The sequence below is a fragment of the Diaphorina citri genome, unplaced genomic scaffold (assembly GCF_000475195.1).
Source record: "Diaphorina citri unplaced genomic scaffold, Diaci psyllid genome assembly version 1.1 scaffold327, whole genome shotgun sequence".
NCBI lineage: Eukaryota > Metazoa > Arthropoda > Insecta > Hemiptera > Psyllidae > Diaphorina > Diaphorina citri.
The window spans coordinates 176,855-196,363 of record NW_007377762.1 but is presented as its reverse complement, the minus strand read 5'-3'; the positions used below and the strand labels follow the sequence as shown (position 1 = coordinate 196,363).

At 36.6% G+C, this 19,509-nt stretch overlaps 1 protein-coding gene across 1 annotated transcript in view; it reads left to right on the top strand.

Annotated features, from left to right (window-relative positions):
- LOC103507589 (tyrosine-protein phosphatase 10D) overlaps positions 1–19,193 on the top strand; it is a 48,379-nt gene extending 29,186 nt beyond the window's left edge. The window contains 14 exon segments of the mRNA XM_026822414.1: positions 1,340–1,506; positions 3,527–3,820; positions 4,119–4,391; positions 5,772–6,064; positions 6,804–6,920; positions 11,757–11,822; positions 11,824–11,914; positions 12,334–12,554; positions 12,899–13,091; positions 13,350–13,518; positions 14,417–14,713; positions 14,799–15,046; positions 16,224–16,274; positions 18,785–19,193. Coding sequence (XP_026678215.1) covers positions 1,340–1,506; positions 3,527–3,820; positions 4,119–4,391; positions 5,772–6,064; positions 6,804–6,920; positions 11,757–11,822; positions 11,824–11,914; positions 12,334–12,554; positions 12,899–13,091; positions 13,350–13,518; positions 14,417–14,713; positions 14,799–15,046; positions 16,224–16,274; positions 18,785–18,816 — 2,512 coding nt within the window. The 3' untranslated portion in view covers positions 18,817–19,193.
- Positions 19,194–19,509: the final 316 nt, after the last annotated feature.

The following is a 19,509-nucleotide window of genomic DNA, read 5'->3' as shown; positions in this document are numbered from 1 at the left end:
AATTTTTGGGGGGGCTTGATTTTGAAGGTATGTTCAAAATTTTGATTTAGCTTTATGAAAAAAATCTGGTGTGAACATCACACGACTTTCCTTATCCTATTGAATGATGCTTATTTGAGTATTATTTTACCCTAACTTTTACCACATCTCTAACTGTTTAGTCGGTATAGCTGAAAACTGCCAAAAAACGGTCGAAATCCGTCCAAAAGGGGTCAAAATGCCACCAAGCGCAGCACCTATCTCAACTAAACGTTTTCTGTTGCATCCTTGTCACATTTGTGAACTACATACCAAATTTCAAGTCTCTTAGCCATAGGCGGTTCTTGCCTAAATTTTTGGGGGGGCTTGATTTTGAAGGTACACCTTCAAAATTTTGATTTAGCTTTATGTAAAAAATCTGGTGTGAACATCACACGACTTTCCTTATCCTATTGAATGATGCTTATTTGAGTATTATTTTACCCTAACTTTTACCACATCTCTAACTGTTTAGTCGGTATAGCTGAAAACTGCCAAAAAACGGTCGAAATCCGTCCAAAAGGGGTCAAAATGCCACCAACCGCAGCACCTATCTCAACTAAACGTTTTCTGTTGCATCCTTGTCACATTTGTGAACTACATACCAAATTTCAAGTCTCTTAGCCATACCGTTCCCGAGATATTGTTAAACTAGACCGAAAACCGCCAAAAAGCGGTAAAATGCCGCCAACCAATGCACCGATCTTAACCAAAAGCTTCGTGTCGCATCCTTGTCACATTTGACAGCTACATACCAAATTTCAAGTCGCTAGCTCTTACCGTTCTCGAGATATTTTGTTTACAGACAGACACACAGATACACACACGGACCAATGGCTGAAACTTTGGATTTAGGCTCTAGGAACCTCAAAACGTGTTTTAGCATTAAAAACTGACCATCAAAATTTTGACCCGATTACATCACTTTCCTTCCTATAGGATAAGGAAAGTAAAAAACACATCAAGCCTTAACTTTGGAAATCGGAGATCAGGTCTACTCGGATCAAAATTTTGTGCTCTGGCTCGTGGTTTTAACAAAAACAGTTTATCGATTAGAATGAAAAATTTATGACTTAACAAGCTGGGTCCGTCCCTCCGGGAATTTTTTAGCCCGTAGTTTATTCGATCGTGAGGGGGGGGGGGGGGGGGGAAGCAACGCGACGGGTTCGCCCTAGTGAAACCTATTCATGATTGCCGTTTAGAGACATAGGGTAGAACACAAAGTCAAATAAAATCGTGGATATTAAACTTGGAAACTGGAATTGACCGTGGATTTTAAACTCACTTTGTTCTTTCAATTAATATTGGAACCTGGTTTCAGATATCGTACAGAAGAAGACAAGACGTGGGTTCGACTCCCGAACGTGGGCACAAGTTTAGAAGCAGAGGTGACAGATATGGTACCAGGCGAGAAGTGTATGATTCAAGTGAATTCAGTGTCGTATTCTGTAGAGTCTGCACATCCTCTACAGATTAACCATACCATATGTAAGTATTGTCATTGTGAGCTGATATTTGCTAACAAGTGGTGAATAGTGACAATTCCAACTCAAAAAATACCTTAACGACCAGCAAATCTGTATAAAATATAATGAAAATAACAGAATACTTACTTTATTATTATTATTAGCAAAAGGTGCTCTCATTTATTTATTTTCTAAATAAGTACAATAAACAAGAACACAACACATTAGGTACAAACATAATGTGATAAATTGAGGGGCTGGATGGAAAAAGGGCGTAAGTCGACTTTCGCCCTTTTTCCATCAATGATTGATAGACCCGTTTTCGTCCTCTTTTCACGAAAAAACAGCTCGACCGATTTTGATAAAAAATTTTGTGGTTGTTAAGAAGAGTACTCGGGGTAGCATAGGCTACTTAAAATTGTCACATTTCATCCTGATTCAAAATGGCGGCGGTTCAAAAACGTGAAGAAAATGGCCTATTTTGTTGATAGACCCGTTTTTGTCCTCTTTTCACGAGAAAACGGCTCGACCGATTATGATTAATTTTTTTTTTGGTTGTTAAGAAGAGTACTCGGGGTGACATAAGCTACTTAAAATTGTCACATTTCATCCTGATTCAAAATGGCGGCGGTTCAAAAACGTGAAGAAAATGGCCTATTTTGTTGACAGACCCGTTTTGTCCTCTTTTCACGAGAAAACGGCTCGACCGATTTTGATGAATTTTTTTTTTTTTGGTTGTTAAGAAAAGTACTCGGGGTGACATAAGCTACTTAAAATTATCAAATTTCATCCTGATTCAAAATGGCGGTGCTTCAAAGTTATGCCTATTATGCTGCTCTGTGGGACATGTCAGGGAGCGCATAGCGCGACCGTGTGTATGTATGTGTGTAGTGGATGTGTGGGTGGGTGGGTGTGGGTCTGTGTGTGTGTGATGGGTGTGTGTGTGGTGTGTGTTATGGGTGTGGTGTGTGTGTGGTGGTTGATGTGGTGTGTTTTTGAACCGATGAATTTAGAATCCTGAAATTTTGTATACAAGCCTATATTTACCTCTAGTTTCTTATAGGCTATGTAAAAATTCAGGGACTTTTTCAGGGTGGGCCCCAGGGGGGCCAACTTTAAAATCTTAAATAAGAACCCCCTACTTTTGATGCATCATATTGAAGGTCTTAAAGAACGTAGTACTTCCGGATTTAGACTTCCGGCCCTGATGGCCTCCGGGGATGAAAATGGATGTCTCGAAATTTAATTTTTGAGACCGAATTTCAATATGAACCATTAGTGGAACCTATTTGAAGCACAAATCACCAATCGATATGAATTTCTCTTAAAGAACGTAGTACTTCCGGATTTAGACTTCCGGCCCTGATGGCCTCCGGGGATGAAAATGGATGTCTCGAAATTTAATTTTTGGGACCGAATTTCAATATGAACCATTAGTGGAACCTATTTGAAGCACAAATCACCAATCGATATGAATTTTCCATTTTTGGTGCTTCCCCAATTGGCGGGAGAACATGGAAAAATGAAAATTTCAACAGGCCATAACTCTGGCCCTGTTTGTCGGATCGAACTCAAACTTTTACCAATGTACAACGTTCTTTAAGACCTTCAATATGATGTGTCAAAAGTAGGGGGTTCTTATTTAAGATTTTAAAGTTGGCCCCCCTGGGGCCCACCCTGAAAAAGTCCCTGAATTTTTACATAGCCTATAAGAAACTAGAGGTAATTGTAGGCTTGTATACAAAGTTTCAGGATTCTAAATTCATCGGTTCAAAAAATAAGGTGGGGGGGGACTTTATGAATGCACTGTAAGTGGGTTTCCATTTAGTTTAGTTTGTAAGTGTAATTAGTTATTTACAGATAATTTAGAAAGTGAAAATGTTCTGTCGGGGTGTAGAGCAAAATGAAATAAATAAACAGTAGGAAACTTTGTCATGAAACGGCAGGTTTTCACGATTGCATATAGTTTCAGTAGGTACATTTTTTTATCATCAGTTCCTATCTATAGTGCTATAAAAAATGGAATGCCTTCATTTTTACAGCTCCGAACCCAGCTACTTATGTAGCAGCTCTGGTAGACGCTAGCAATGTCACGTTGGAATTCCCTCGTCCAGAGGGTCGCATAGAATATTATCTCGTCACGTGGAGAGGTATTGGACCAGAAGCAACAAGCACTGAATTGTTCACGAAGAATGTAACTAATGATCCTGAGGATAAAGACAAGCATGTTCACATACTCATAGATCAACTAACCCCCGGGGTCAAGTACCAGTTCACTATCAGAACGGTGTCGTACAACTTGGAATCAGGAGTAACTAGTCTGTCTGCTAGAACAAGTAAGTATTCATGAAATGGATTGATAACACTTGATTTTTTATTTTACAAATCAAATGCAGAAATAGTGTGTCTAAAGGTAAAACAAGTGATCTGTTCCTATCCACTCCACCTGAACTGTAATTGTACGTGTTATTTCTAATTTCTAATAGAGGAAAAATGTAGAATGAAATGTCGATTCCTACGTAAACATTGTGAAAAAAACGTGGAAGTAAAAAAGTGAAAGTAAGAAAAAAAGCATTGTTCCTGTTGATCCCTGATTTGCAATTGTATACTCGTACGTGTTATATCTCTTCGCAGTGCCACTGATTGAATCCGAAGTGCTAGTGGTGAACAATCAACAATCCACTGATTCCGTCACTCTTCGCTACACGCCTCAGAATTCCAACCACTTTGATTTCTATCGCTTCACATTGTCCGAGCCTGATATTCCTGTTATTGAGAAGGCTGCTAATGATACGGATAGGAAAGTTACGTTCAATAATCTAACTCCGGGCAAGCTGTACAACTTTACTGTTTGGACTGTGGCTGATGGAGTGCTCAGTACTCCTATACAACGACATGATCGATTATGTGAGTATAAATTTTGTTTTCAACACACATTCTGGATTTTATTATTAAACAATATTACTATTATTATTATTACTAAAGTCTTTTTATAGTATAACTAAAGTAAAAAATAGTATAACTATAGTAAAAAAAAAAAAAAAAATAAACAATTATTACTAAACAAAAAACAAACAATTAAACAACAACAAACAAACAAAACAATAAACAAAAAAAAAAAAAAAAAAAAAAAAACTATAGTAAAAATACTAAACAATTATTACTAAACAAAAAACAAACAATTAAACAACAACAAACAAACAAAACAATAAACAAAAACAAGAACTGATGTTGAAGATTGTCTAGCAAATATACCATAAGTAGCAAAGAATCTGACATCAAATGAAGAAGTGGGCTATGAAACTTTGTCAACTTATTGCTTGCACTCCCGTGAAGGTTATAGGCTATTTTCCGGTTCGTTTTTGTTAAGCTACTCCGAGCACGGTGGGTAAACGGCAAATTCTTTCGAAAAAATTCACGTTTTTTGACATAAATGACCTCAGATCTTGAAATTTGTCGCGACGACCTATGAAGTCAAAGCGAGAAAGTTTTAGATAACACTTCAAAATGGCGGCACATTGAAAACAAGTCTGAAATGGCGTATTACTCCGGTAGACCTGTTTTTGTCCTCTTTTCACGAGAAAACGGCTTGACAGATGTTAATGAAATTTGTGTGTGTGTATGTATGATGGGTGCGTGTGGGATGGATGGGTGTGTGTGTGGGATGGGTGTGGTGTGTGTGTGTTGGGTCTGTGGTGTGTGGTGGGTGAAGAAGTGGGAAAAGTAAAGCCTGATCTAATGGTTGTGTACTGTCACTCGTTACAGTCCTCAAGTCATATTCAATAGCAGTATTTATTTAGCTTGAGAGTTTCTAATGATGTGATAGATACATATCGTTTGTTAGCAACCTCCGTGGTTGAGTGGGTATCACAGTGGGCTTGTACGCCGAAGGTTTCGGGTTCGATTCCAGGCGGGGTCGAATTTTTTCCGGCTCTGTGCTTGGATTTCGGGTTGCACTCAGCCTCGTGAGGACAATGGAGTAACTACTTTAATCGAGGAGCGACCAGTGGCGGCATTATCAGTGTAAAAAGATCGATGATGAATGAGAATTAATAGTAAAAGAGGAACTTAGTAATGGTCTGGTACTACAAAAGTTGTGAAAAACCTCTCAGCTTTACCACAAATAATTCATGATTTGACTTTTACATGTTGTTTGTTCCACTCTACCTCTGAATGTTTTCTGTAATGCTGTAATACCCACAACTTTTTTGGAAAGACTTCTTGGCTCTGCCACAGATGATAATCTAGGATTTGAGGTTATTATTTTAATATGCTATCATTTGTTAGACCCTGAGCCGATTACTCGTATCAACGCTACGGAAATAACAGACACATCAGTGAGTCTAACATGGGACTCACCACGAGGTGAATACAACGCATTCGAAGTTCAATATCTCAACACTGAGGGCTTCCTCATTCAGAACCTTACACTGCATACGTCCATTGTTATCGGGGATCTGAAGCCGCATAGAAATTATACGTTCACCGTGATAGTGAGGTCAGGGACTGAGTCTTCAGTATTGAGAAGATCCCTGCCTGTGTCGGCTATATTTCAAACCCACGAGTCTCTTCCTGGCAAGGTAAGTTTCACAAGAAGGGACTGAAGTTAAATCCCTGCAGGAAACATTTCCAAAGCCTCGTTCACGTGGGCAAAGTAACTTCCATGTGCAAGTTGCATGCCAGCTAGTTACCCATGCACTTTCATGTGCAAGTTGCATGCCAGCTAGTTACCCATGCACTTCCATGTGCAAGTTGCATGCCAGCTAGTTACCCATGCACTTCCATGTGCAAGTTGCATGCCAGCTAGTTACCCATGTTCGTGTTCCTGGTAAAAAGACCTTTAATTTGATATATAGGTCGACCAGGTTTGGATAAGTCCTTCTATGGGGTCAGACAGACAGACACTGAAGCGAATACAATAGCCTGTCCACTATACCTTTTGTTATTACTATCGTAATAATAAAGGAAGGACGGGCTAAAAACCGAGGCAAGTACGAATGTTGCCATATGGCAACGCTAGGCTCTAATGGGTTATAACTTAGGAGAGCAATCAGTTGATCTGAAACTAGAATCTTCTTGCACAATGTGAATACCTTTTATTAAGCAATTGCTCGGGACAGCGGGGGGACCAGAGGCTCCAAAGCGGGACGTATGGTCACCCTATGTATACTTGATGCAAATAAACAAATTACAAATTGCAATGCAATCTTTCTCCGTGTGAATCAAGGTTTAAATCAACCAAAGTGACTTCTTTATTGTTATTGTATATAGATGGATAGAACAATAGTTGATACTTGGCATTTTGTTCGTTTTTTCCAGGCAGAAAAATTCCATCCCATTGATGTTCAGCCAGGGGATATTACATTTGAATGGTCTTTGCCGGGAAGTGAGCAGAATGGGGTTATTAGGAAGTTTACCATATCATATGCACAAGAGGTAAGCTCACAGATGTGTTAATTTATTTTTCCTTTTGTGTTTGTAGTTTTAAACCTACTAACAGGGAGTCACGATGTTGTACGTTATTATTTTACATAAGGTGATAGAGTCTGGCTGGTATCGAGCGACTTAAGATTAAGTTCGTTTTAAAACAATCTCCCTTGAGGTCTATTTCTACATATAAAAATGTAGATTCAAATCTACAAAATGTATATTTGTTTTATCTCTCCCCCCTCTTGTATTTGCATCTAAACCCAAACATCTTCACACAAGAAAAGTGTTCATACACTTGTTGATATGTATTTACTTCGTCACTACTTTTCTTTTTACTGTGTAGTAGTTTTCAACTTACTAACCATTCAACTAATAAATTCCGTATTACTAACATTACCCAACACCGCAGTGGAAACACTTGTGTTTGTCCCAGGTGTTGAAATTAACTAATACTTGTAAAGAACATTATAAATTATAAGTTGTGGGATAGCCATGCTCGATTTTTCTTCTGTATACAGAGTGTTCGAAAAGTCCTGGACCCCCTGAATATTTTTTCAAAGGCTAAAGATGAAAAGCTGAAATTTGGGGTAGTGTTTTATCTTTTGCAATTTCCCCTTTTTTAAGTAGTCGCCAAGTTTTGGACGGAGCCAGGGTCGACCCCAGAAAGACCCCAACTTCAAAATCTTAATGGAAACCCACTGACAGGTTTGAGGTTGGTCCGACAACCAGGGCCCGAGTCATTTCCAATTCCATGTTCTTCTACCAATAGGGAAAGCACCGAAATGGGGAATTAATTTTGATCCTTGAATTGTTTAGTTAGAGAGAGGAAAATAACTTTTACACTTGACAGGTATGGTTTAATTTTTACTTTATTTTTTCATCAGACATGTTTCGCCCTTGAGGTCATCATCAGTGATAACTGACACAAAAAAAAGAAAGGAAGATTGTAAAAATTGTATTCATAATATAAAACTAATCAACATGGACCTTCACAAAGTTACTGAGACATCAATCAAGAAGAAATGAAGACCTTGAATTTTGCTTCAAATACGTCCCACTCATGATTCATATTGAAATTCAGACCCAAAAAATAGATTTCGAAACATCCATTTTCACCCCCAAAGGCCATGAAAGCCGTTCTGAATTTCATTTTTGGGGTTAAATTTGAATATGAATCATCATTGAGACCTCTTTGAAGCACAAATCATGGATCAAAATGATTTTCCCATTTTTGGTGCTTCCCCTATTCTGTCCTCCTTAGTTAAAAGGCAGTATGTACGAGTCTCGAAAACCATTTTTTTTTTTTTTTTTTTGCTTTTTGGTTTTCTGGACAAAATTTGCACCACCGCTTTCGTGTTCCTGGTAAAAAGATCTTTAATTTGATTTCTAGGTCGACCAGGTTTGGATAAGTAAAAACTAGACCTTAAAAAAGTAAAAAAAAAAAAAAAAAAAAAATGCGCCGATGAAAAAAAAAAAGAATTAAATTAGGTACCTAATAAAAAATGGAAGGGACCGATTGTTATTTGAGCTCAATCCAGGATTGAGTTATACTTAATACCCAGTTCAATTGAGAATTAAAGCCAACCTTTATTCCGTAGAATCATCCAATAACCCATGTATACTTAAGAGGAGGGTACGACGACATTATGAACACACTGTATACATATGTAAAAGCATTCGCACTTTGATTCCTTGTACACAGCTCAGTCAGTTCATAATCCAATTTATAAATAAAAACCTTTATTCCGTAGAACTATCCAATTACCTATATACCTAATATTCTCATTCCAGGTGTTATGTATATTTCGTTAGAAATAGTTTAAGTGGTAAGTCATCAAGTAGAACATTGGATCTTGCATTCCATCATTTGTAGTTTTTCATTTATGCATCAATTTTATTATTCTTTTGTTTTTGTATTGTTCACTTAGATAAGTTTCTGTTATGTGAGGATATCTCCGACATGGTTTATTTTAATTAGTTTCTGTTATGTTAGAATATCTTTGATATAATATATTTTGAATGGTTTCTATAAGTTGAAATATTTCTGTTGTAATTTGTTTAAAAGAATTTTCAGTCCCGTTCAGTTCTATTTATTATATTTCCGGGCTTGTTTTTTTCCGGCTCGAAACTAAATTTGTAGGATATTTTGTGAAAATCTGGTATTAGATAGATATTTCAGGAGATTATTATTTTTGCAAGTAATATTTTTACTTTCTTTCGTTCAAATGTAGGTTAGGTATATGTATTTTTTGTTCGTTTGAATTCTTTGTGTCTATTTGTTTATGGTTATTTTTTTTTTTTTTCATTGCTTGCTAAACTTACCCACCTCTGTTGCTTTTCTTTGGTTCTTGTATACTCTTATAACTCGTATTCCGTATAACATATTATTTTTGCAAGTAATATTTTTACTTTCTTTCGTTCAAATGTAGGTTAGGTATATGTATTTTTTGTTCGTTTGAATTCTTTGTGTGTCTATTTGTTTATGGTTATTTTTTTTCCATCGCTTGCTAAACTTACCCACCTCTGTTGCTTTTCTTTGGTTCTTGTATACTCTTATAACTCGTATTCCGTATAACTCTTATAACTCACTAGTAATTCCCCATCATATCGTCGTCCCAAACACGAAGAGGCGTAAGTGCGAAAATCACATTTTTCAGGAGGGCTGAAAGAAGTTTTTTAAATTTATTTTTTGAGCCCTTTCTACTGCACAATCTTCACAAAGTCCATGTTTACCTATTCGTTAAAACATTTTTAAAGCATGCTACCTATGTATGTTTTTCCAGCAGATTTTTGGCAAGTATTGATAATTGGGATTTTTGTAGAAAATATGCCGGAATAAAAAATCAATGTAAATAAATATTCAACGGTTTAAGAAGATACACTTACACCTCTTCGTGTTTGTGATAGAGGACGTTTTTTTACATCCGATACACATGATAACTCAAAATTGGGATTTTTACACTGACGCCTCTTCGTATTCGGGCCGACGATATGTATGAAATGTCCTTTGTATCATTAGCATCATTACGATTAATCATGTTCATGTACGCATGTTACAGAGATCCTGTCATTTATTGTATTACCTATCATACAGGGTGGCTTATTTATATTTATCGTATTCGTTTTTTTTATAAAATTTGAACTAATCATTTTTTTTTTTTTTTTTTTTACATTGGATTACATTTTTGTGAGGCCTAGACTTGCAAATTTGTTTTATCAGTATTGAAAGATGATGATGATGCCTAGGGGGCCTCCACAATAGTGGATGGCGCAATGCTCGTTTTTTCACATTTTCCATAACTTTACTCACCATTTTAGGCTAAATGACTGCTATTTCTCGTCGAATCCTATTTCAATGCTTCCAGGGTTCATGGTCACACTGGAAAACCGGGAAAAGTCAGAAGATTTCACACAAAAAAAAATGATCTCTTGTGAACATCACACGACTTTCTATTACATTTGCAGAATACTAGTATAATAGATAGAGAGGTCCACCTTGCAATAATTAGGGTAAACGATTTTTACTTTCTATCACTACAGTATAGCGAGCTATACTAGTAATTGCAATCGGTCCAAATTTTCAAAATCGGGAAATGGTTGGAAATATTCGTTTTGGGATCCCCTGATGTCAAAAAAGTGATTTTTAGCCCAAGGTCTGTACGTTACGTACGTACGTACTACAGGTTTAAATGGGAAAAAGAAAGTTGTGAACAAAATATCTCAAGAATGAGTTGCTTAACCCTCATTTCGTGGACAATGTTGAAAAGGTTGTGAACAAAATATCTCAAGAACCGTTTGTCGTAAAGCGATTAAATTTGGTATGCTATCCCGGTATGGTCCAAGTACGCGACTGTAACAATTTGGTAAAAATCGGATAATCACCCATCCAGATATTAACCAAAGTAATTGTTACTTAACCCTCATTTCGTGGAAAATGTTGAAAAGGTTGTGAACAAAATATCTCAAGAACGGTTTGTCGAAAGCGATGAAATTTGGTATGATATACCGATATGTTCCAAGGACGCGACTGTAGTAATTTGGTAAAAATCGGATAGTCACCCATCCAGATATCAACCAAAGTCAATGTTGCTTCGAACTTCGAAAAAAAATTCAATTTTTTTCATACTTTATATGATTTCTTATTACACGGGGAGTATTTTAAGATAGAAATCCGTATAGCCTTCTTTTGTAGGATAAACAGTTGGGCGGCATTGGACGAGTAACCCCATAGCAGTATTCCATACTCAGGCCCAAGAATAAAATTTCGAAACATCCATTTTCAACCCCGGAGGCCATCAGGGCCGAAATTTAAAATAAATTTTTGGGTCTGAATTTTAATATGAACCATTAGTGGGACATGTTTGAAGCACAAATCACCAATCGATATGAATTTCCCATTGGTGCTTCCCCTATTGGCGGGAGAACATAGAAAAATGAAAATTTGAATAGGCCATAACTCCGTCCCTGGTTGTCGGATCGAGCTCAATCTTGTACCAAAGTACTACGTTTTTTAAGACCTATGATATGATATATCACTAGTAGGAGGTTCTCATTTAAGATTTTAAAGTTGGTCCCTCTGGGGCCGCCCCTGAGGGGCCCTCCAAAATCTTGAGTACCTCAAGAAATTCTTTATCATAGGCTGCATGCAATCATAATCAAAGGCTGCATGCAAAATTCCAGCTTCCCAGGGTGAACAGTAAAAAATTAAAAGGGTGGCCTGGAACTTTACGAACAGATTGTACGTATTATTATACGGCCCTGGTTCTACACGATTTTGAATAACTTCCAAAGTGTGACGCCTTAGTCTATTTCCTATTTTTTTTTTTTTTTTTTTTTTCACAGGGTTCCTCTCTTTGGCTAACTCAAGATTTCAAACCTTGGGATTTCATGGAGTGATCCAAAGGTCTTTACTCCAGGGCGATCATATATCTACAAGCTGCAGGCAGAACTAGGATTGCATATGGAACCTGAAACTATTTGGAAACAGAAAATGCCAATTCCTAGGTGAGACTACTATAAACTATAAGTTTAAATAAAGAATAATAATAATAATAATAATAATATATAATAATAATATAATAATAATAATAATAATAATAATAATAATAATATAATAAATAATAATATAAATAATAATAAATAATATAATAATAATAATAATATAATAATAATATAATAATAATAATAAATATAAATAATATAGGTTAGGTTAAGAATTCTCTCTTCAGCCTCAGAAGAGAGTGGACGTGTCATCCCTACGAAAGAAATTTGGATTTTTTTTAGAGGCATTTGCAAAGGCATTTGTTGTGCAGTTGCTGAGGCATTTGACGGAGGAGATGTGGTTTGAATCCCAACAGCGACATAATAAAAGTCAATGAGAATAACATTAAAAGGATCAATTCCTTTAATATTTATTTCCTAGCACCTCCACGACCTAGCAGTCAAGTAGTCCCCACAGAGGTGTGTCGTACTTCCACTACAATACAGATCCGATTCCGTAAGAACTATTTCTCGGAGAAGAATGGCGCTATTATTTACTATACGGTCATTGTAGCTGAGGATGATAGCAAGAATTCATCTGGGCTTGAAATGCCTAGCTGGAGAGATGTGCAAGCTTATTCCGTCTGGCCTCCGTATCAAGTAAGTTAGAATTTAAAAAGTGAAAATAATAAGCCCCAATAGCATAGAGGTAGAATGATGACTCGTAATCCTGAGATCTGCATTTTGAGTCCAGAGTAGCAACATGAGAATTAAATAGCTTGATTTCGACGTGAACATTTGTAAAAGTTTGCATAATAAGAATAATGGTTTATTTCTTGTAACTTAAATAATGTTATTGCAAATAGATTGGAATTATTCAAACTACATAATACCAAATCGTTTTTTGCATACAGCCCATTTTTAATGTTATGCAAGTTGTGTTTTCTTCTGATTTTCGAAACAAATCTTCCAATTGTCTTACGTCCATGTTCTAACCGTTCTAGGTTTTAGAACCATTCCAATTCTTCAAGAACATGTCTGTAGAGGACTTTACAATAGGAGAAGAGTCCTGTGAAGGGAAGACAGGCTACTGCAATGGTCCACTCAAAAGTGGCTCGACGTACAAAGTGAAAATCAGAGCTTTCACTACACCTGACAAATTTACAGACACCGCTTATTCCTTCCCAATAAGCACAGGTTGGTACAATTTCGCTTTACTCGGACAAGGTTTATTTTTTAATTCACCTCCACCAATTGACTGAGTTTTTATATAGAGGACAAGGTCAGATAAAATCTTTTAATATTTAATCAAGTCATTCTTTGTGCAATTTTTTGTATGATTTTATCACTTATGGGCCTTCTTTTCCTGACTGAGTCCTACAGCTCACTGAACTCCATTTTATTTGTATAGTGAAATACTTATGCTTATTGATGTTAACCTGTGTTTCATTTTAGATCAAGACAACACTCCACTAGTTGTGGGAATTACAATTCCGTTCATCCTTGTTCTCATTCTGTGTATGACAGTTTTCATTTTACGAAGTCGACGCAAGAACGTGAGGAAGACTACAGAGAGTAGAAACGCTGACAATATGTCTCTGCAAGATAGTATTGTTGAAACAAGGTAAAGCTGAAAACAGACTACACTGACGTGACGTGGGACCACGTATGAAAAAAAAAAAAATCTAAACAATGTATTCTGACGAACACGAACAGATTGATCTGATGTGACGCAATAATGCGTGGGCTTACTTTGGTACAAATTTGAGCTCGATTCGACAACCAGGGCCGGAGTTATGGCCTATAAAAATTTTCATTTTTTTCCACCATGTTCTCGCGCCAACAGGGGAAGCTCCAAAAATGGGAAATTCATATCGCTTGGTGATTTATGCTTCAAATAGGTCCCACTAATGGTTCATATTGAAATTCAGACCCAAAAATGAAATTTAGACTTCCGGCCCTGATGGCCCCCGGGGGTAAAAATGGATGTTTCGAAATTTAATTTTTGGGACTGAATTTCAATGTGAATCTTTAGTGGGACCTATTTGAAGCACAAATCACCAGTCGATATAAATTTCTCATTTTTGGTGCTTCCCCTATTGGAGCGAGAACATGGAAAAAATGAAAATATTAATAGGACATAGCTCCGGCCCTGGTTGTTGGATCGAGATCAAATTTGTACCAAAGTACTACGTTCTTTAAGACCTTTGATTTGATGTATCACAAACAAAAGGTTCTGATTTAAGATTTTAAAGTGTGCCCCCTGGGGCCGACCCTGAAAAAGTCCCTGAATTTTTACATAGCCTATAAGAAACTAGAGGTAAATATAGGCTTGTATACAAAATTTCAGGTTTCTAAATTCATCAGTTCAAAAATTAAGGCGGGGGGGGGGAACTTTATGAATGTACTGTTTATACGATTTTTAATGTTCCTAATTAAAACGTAAATTTAATCATCAAAGTAAAAAGTTGAAAATGATTTTCCATTCAAATTAATTCAATAAATACATATTTCATTTCCAGTCGACCAATCAGACTAGAGAATTTCGCTGAACATTATAGAATCATGTCTGCTGATTCTGACTTCCGATTTTCCGAGGAGTTTGAAGAATTAAAACACGTTGGCAGAGAACAATCATGTACAGCTGCCGATCTGCCTTGCAATCGACCGAAGAATCGATTCACCAATATTCTACCCTATGATCATTCGAGGTTCAAACTACAGCCTGTGGATGATGAAGAGGGTTCAGATTATATCAATGCTAACTATGTACCTGGACATAACTCACCTCGTGAGTTTATTGTCACGCAGGTAAATCGGCTTCATTTATCTATCTTTTTTTTTTTTTTTTTTTTTTTTTTTTTTTTACATAAAGCATTATAAATAAGCACCATTGTTATAATGTGTTATCCACAGTGCGGGTGTAGGCCGGTCTGGCACACTGATAGCTCTGGATAGAATCCTGCAGAGTATCAACCACAGTGATGTGGTGGATATATTCGGCATTGTCTATCACATGAGGAAAGAACGTGTCTGGATGGTGCAAACTGAGCAGCAATATATTTGTATTCATCAATGTCTCCTGGCTGTATTGGAGGGAAATGAAAATCAGTTACCACTCCGTGAAATACATCACAACCAAGGATATGAAGGTAAAAAAATTGTCCTGTAAAATTTAGAATCTTTACTCTTTTAGGCCTGTCACAGCCTATGCAGTTCAGGCCATTGGCTAGTGCAGTTCAGGCTACTGGGTAGTGCAGTTCAGGCTAGTGGATAGTACAGTTCAGGCTACTGGATAGTGCAGTTCAGGCTACTGGATAGTGCAGTTCAGGCTACTGGATAGTGTAGTTCAGGCTACTTGATAGTGCAGTTCAGACCATTGGCTAGTGCAGTTCAGGCTACTGGAGGATAGTGTAGTTCAGGCTATTTGATAGTGTAGTTCAGACCATTGGCTAGTGCAGTTCAGACCATTGGCTAGTGCAGTTCAGACCATTGGCTAATGCAGTTCAGGCTACTGGATAGTGCAGTTCAGACCATTGGCTAGTGCAGTTCAGGCTACTGGATAGTGCAGTTCAGGCTACTGGATAGTGCAGTTCAGACCATTGGCTAGTGCAGTTCAGGCTACTGAATAGTACAGTTCAGGCTACTGGATAGTGCAGTTCAGGCCATGGGATAGTACAGTTCAGGCCGTAACGGATGTACCGGGCCTTGGTATGGTGTTGGGTTTCTTCTTGTATATTTCTTAGGTATGGTGTTGGGTTTCTTCTTGTAAAATGACAACTAGTACTATTGAGAATTCTTCTTCTTTTTCTTCACCTTTTCCCGTGTACAGACGGGGTCGGCGTTTTTCGTCAGCCTCTCAATCAGCCCTAACTAGGGTGATCACTTTGGGCTGACATTTGGTTTTGGCTACAAATTTTACGAGTGGATGCCCTTTCCTCTCAACCTTTGCTATTTCTTTAGCAAGGGAAATTCAGACTGGTATACTCCCTGTTTATAATCCCCCAGCGAGACTAAGCTGGTCTACTCCCTGTTTAACATCCCCTAGCCAGACGAGTACTATTGAGAATTATTTGAGGTAATTTCACCCGTTATTCAATCTATTTATTTGCTTTTACTACTACTCTCTCTCTCTCTCTCTCTCTCCCTCTCTCTCTCTCCCTCCTCCATTTCCCCTACATTATCATTATTATTATCCCTTTATTATTATTATTATTATTATTGTTATTAAATCTAAATATCTTGCTCTATCGAACTAACTCATACCTAACGTACCTACATAATCCCTATCTATTTCATTGGTTACATTTATTATTATTACTATTACAGCTCGGAACTCCTCAACATCTGTTGCAATAACTTTTTCATCATCGGTTTCGGGTGAGATTTTTTTTTCTTTTAAAAAGAAGCTTTCAATTTACATTAAAAGTTTATTAGTTGTGTGTTTCTTTTAACTTGCATGATTTTTATACTTACTAACCTTGGGCTTATGTTTTCTTTGTCTTTTAAGTCTACCTTTTCCAAATTCTATTTGGGGTCAGCGTTTCCATCTTTAATCTTTATATTTAACCTCTCCCTTTTCGTCTATCCAATGCTTCCCCTTTTCTCTATCCTTTTCCTCTAACATCCTCTTTTGCTTTATCTCTCCATCTCATTTTTGGACTTCTCTAATGTATTATACCTACTCGTATAACCAGATATTCTTTGTTATACTCCCATAAAATATGTAGGTACTCTTAACATATTCTGTCCTGTCATTTTTATTATTATTTTACCGTTCTAAATATTTTTATATAACATACTTACTTTAACATATACGTACATTTTTTTTTTTTTTTTTGCATTGGTTTGGCACTAAGCCTCGACCATACAGCCAGAGTGATATACGTACATAATTTCCCTAAATCTGACATTTCTGTCTTTTATGTGACTTTTTTTTCTTTGTGTTTTCAGGTTTTTTTTCTGTTTAAAAATAATTGAATTGGAAGAATAATTGAATTGGAAAAATAATTGAATTGGTAAAAGGCAGAGCGGACCAAGTCCAAAAATCGACTTTCTGAGTTACCTATCTATGTATATCGTTGGAAAGAGCGCAAAAAGATCTACTTTTTAGTCCGTCCTTCCTTTATTTTTTTTTTTTTTTTTTCACATTTTCTCACACAAAATAATGAGCTCTGATCTTGAAATTTGTCGCGACGACCTATGAACTCAAAGCGAGAAAGTTTCAGGTAACACTTCAGTCGATCATTTAAGACCGGTTTTAGCGTTATCTATGTTAAGCTACGCCGAGCAAGGCCAATAAATGGATGGGTGACTTAAAGTTAATTGACTAATTGTGGGATTTTTTTTTTCTCATTTTCTCACACAAATGAGCTCTGATCTTGAAATTTGTCGCGACGACCTATGAACTCAAAGCGAGAAAGTTTTAGATAACACTTCAGTCGATCATTTAAGACCGGTTTTAGCGTTACCTATGTTAAGCTACGCCGAGGAAGGCCAATAAATGGATGGGTGACTTGCACACTATATTGGGAATAAAGGGAGAACGGGCTCTAGTCTTGATTTTAAATCATTACATGAAAGTAAAATTAAAAAATCAAATCAAGAATGATAATAAACTGAATATTAAACAAATTAGGTAGGTACATAGGTACTGATTTTCTCTAATCACGATCGAATAAACTACAGACTAAAAAATTCCCGGAGGGACGGGCCCAGCTTGTTATATTAGTCGCAAACACCACTTTAGTGTTGTATTTAAATGAAAGCAAAAACAAAATGGCTATTTAAACCTTAGCTAGTCCTAAACCTTGACTCCATTTATCTCAAAACGCTTTTTCTTTGGACTTGGTCCGCTCTGCCTCTTAGCCATTCAATTTTACAATTTATAGGAGAGAAATGTTTTTTTCCAAAATCCACGAGTTTCCTAAAAAAAAAAAAATCTAGGGTGGGTTGGGGTAACTAGGTATGATCCAAAAATCAATCTTACACCATAACTTTTTTTCTTGTTCTCCTGGGAATGAGTAATTTAGTGAGAAGTTACTCATAGATATTAGTATTGGTTTAGTTAAGTCTCATTTCAACAACAGGAACAGAAAAAAATTAAAGTAGAAATTCGTGGATCATAATAGATCAGTTGCGCTTACTTGGGTGATGTTTCCAAGTCATAGAGCAAGAAAAATGAGGACCAACGGAATTTTTCTTTTTCTTCTACGACTTCTAGATCCCGAGATAAATCGATTTAAAAAATTCCGCTAAATCGTGAACTTTGACGTGACGGCATACGCTCCCGTACACGATGACGTCAAATGTCCCGAGCAAAGCTCCATCGCAGGCAACACATTAATGTGTTTGTGCGCATACGTTTCTGCGCATTTCTTTCTGCTCCTCCGCAAGCGTGCTTGCATACTGGCGCTACCTAGCGGACGAAAAAAACAACTGCATAAAGTCTGACGTCACACATCTTTGAACTCTTTCATTAGAACGGAAAATAATTGGATTTGGATTTTTCCCAACTTTTACATAGGAATCGACCATTTATTTTTAATTTTTACCCATTTGCAACTCCTCCATTGCTCCATGATCTGGGCAATTATGATCCACCCATTTATTCTAAGGGTTTAAGCCAGTAAATTAGGGAAATGTAGGCCACAAGTTTTTTCAACTTTTTTTAAAGAGGTTTAGAACATGATTGAAAAAGACATGAAAGAAATATCCGAAAGCTGTAGAATCTTCAAGTAGGTAATTGTAGTTAAAAGATTATTTTTTAAAATGTCTGTTTAACCGATTCTCCAGGAATAGTCTAAGTGGGCTAAATTTGGGTGGATCATAATTACCCCAACCCACCCTAATTATTATTAATTGAATATTCATTTGTTTTCTGTCTACAGATGATGAAGGGATTGCTGAATCCGGAATGTAACAACTATAATAACCTCCCCTCCCCCCACAGGAACTTTTCATTGCAAATATTAACTGACACATAAATTGGAGTTTTCATTGTACAGTGAAATCATAGTATTATTTACTATTTATATTTAGGTAAGTTTAAATTATTGTTAAATACTTATACCTACCTACCTAGTTCTGAACATATATTGTTCTTCTTCACCTAAATTTTAATATTTATACCTCTTCCACCTAATTTGATGTTAATTTAATAAGTTGAAAGTTAAAATTTTATGGTGATTATGTTTAAAGTGAAGTAGAGAGATCTAGCTAGCCCTTCCCGAGTTTGAGCTTCGGAATGAAAAATCACATTGACCAAATCCCTTGATAAAAATATCCAGATTTACGAAATGCAGAGATATTTTGATGAAGATTTAGTCCCTCTTCCTGTCCTTTTTATATGATAAATAATAAATAGACGAGTGAGTGAAAGGTAATCACTATACGAGATTAACGCCACAGGCACTCTAACCGTTAGAGCCTATAATTTACGTGGCCGAATTCTCAAATATCTTTTCAAGGACGATGTTGAAGAGTAGAGGAGAAATTCCATCTCCTTGACGGACTCCAGTGTTGACGAGGAAGGTTTCTGTGTATTCTTGGCTTTTGAGTTGACGACACATATTTTGCAGAGTTCGATCAACTTCTTTGGTATGCCAAATTCACT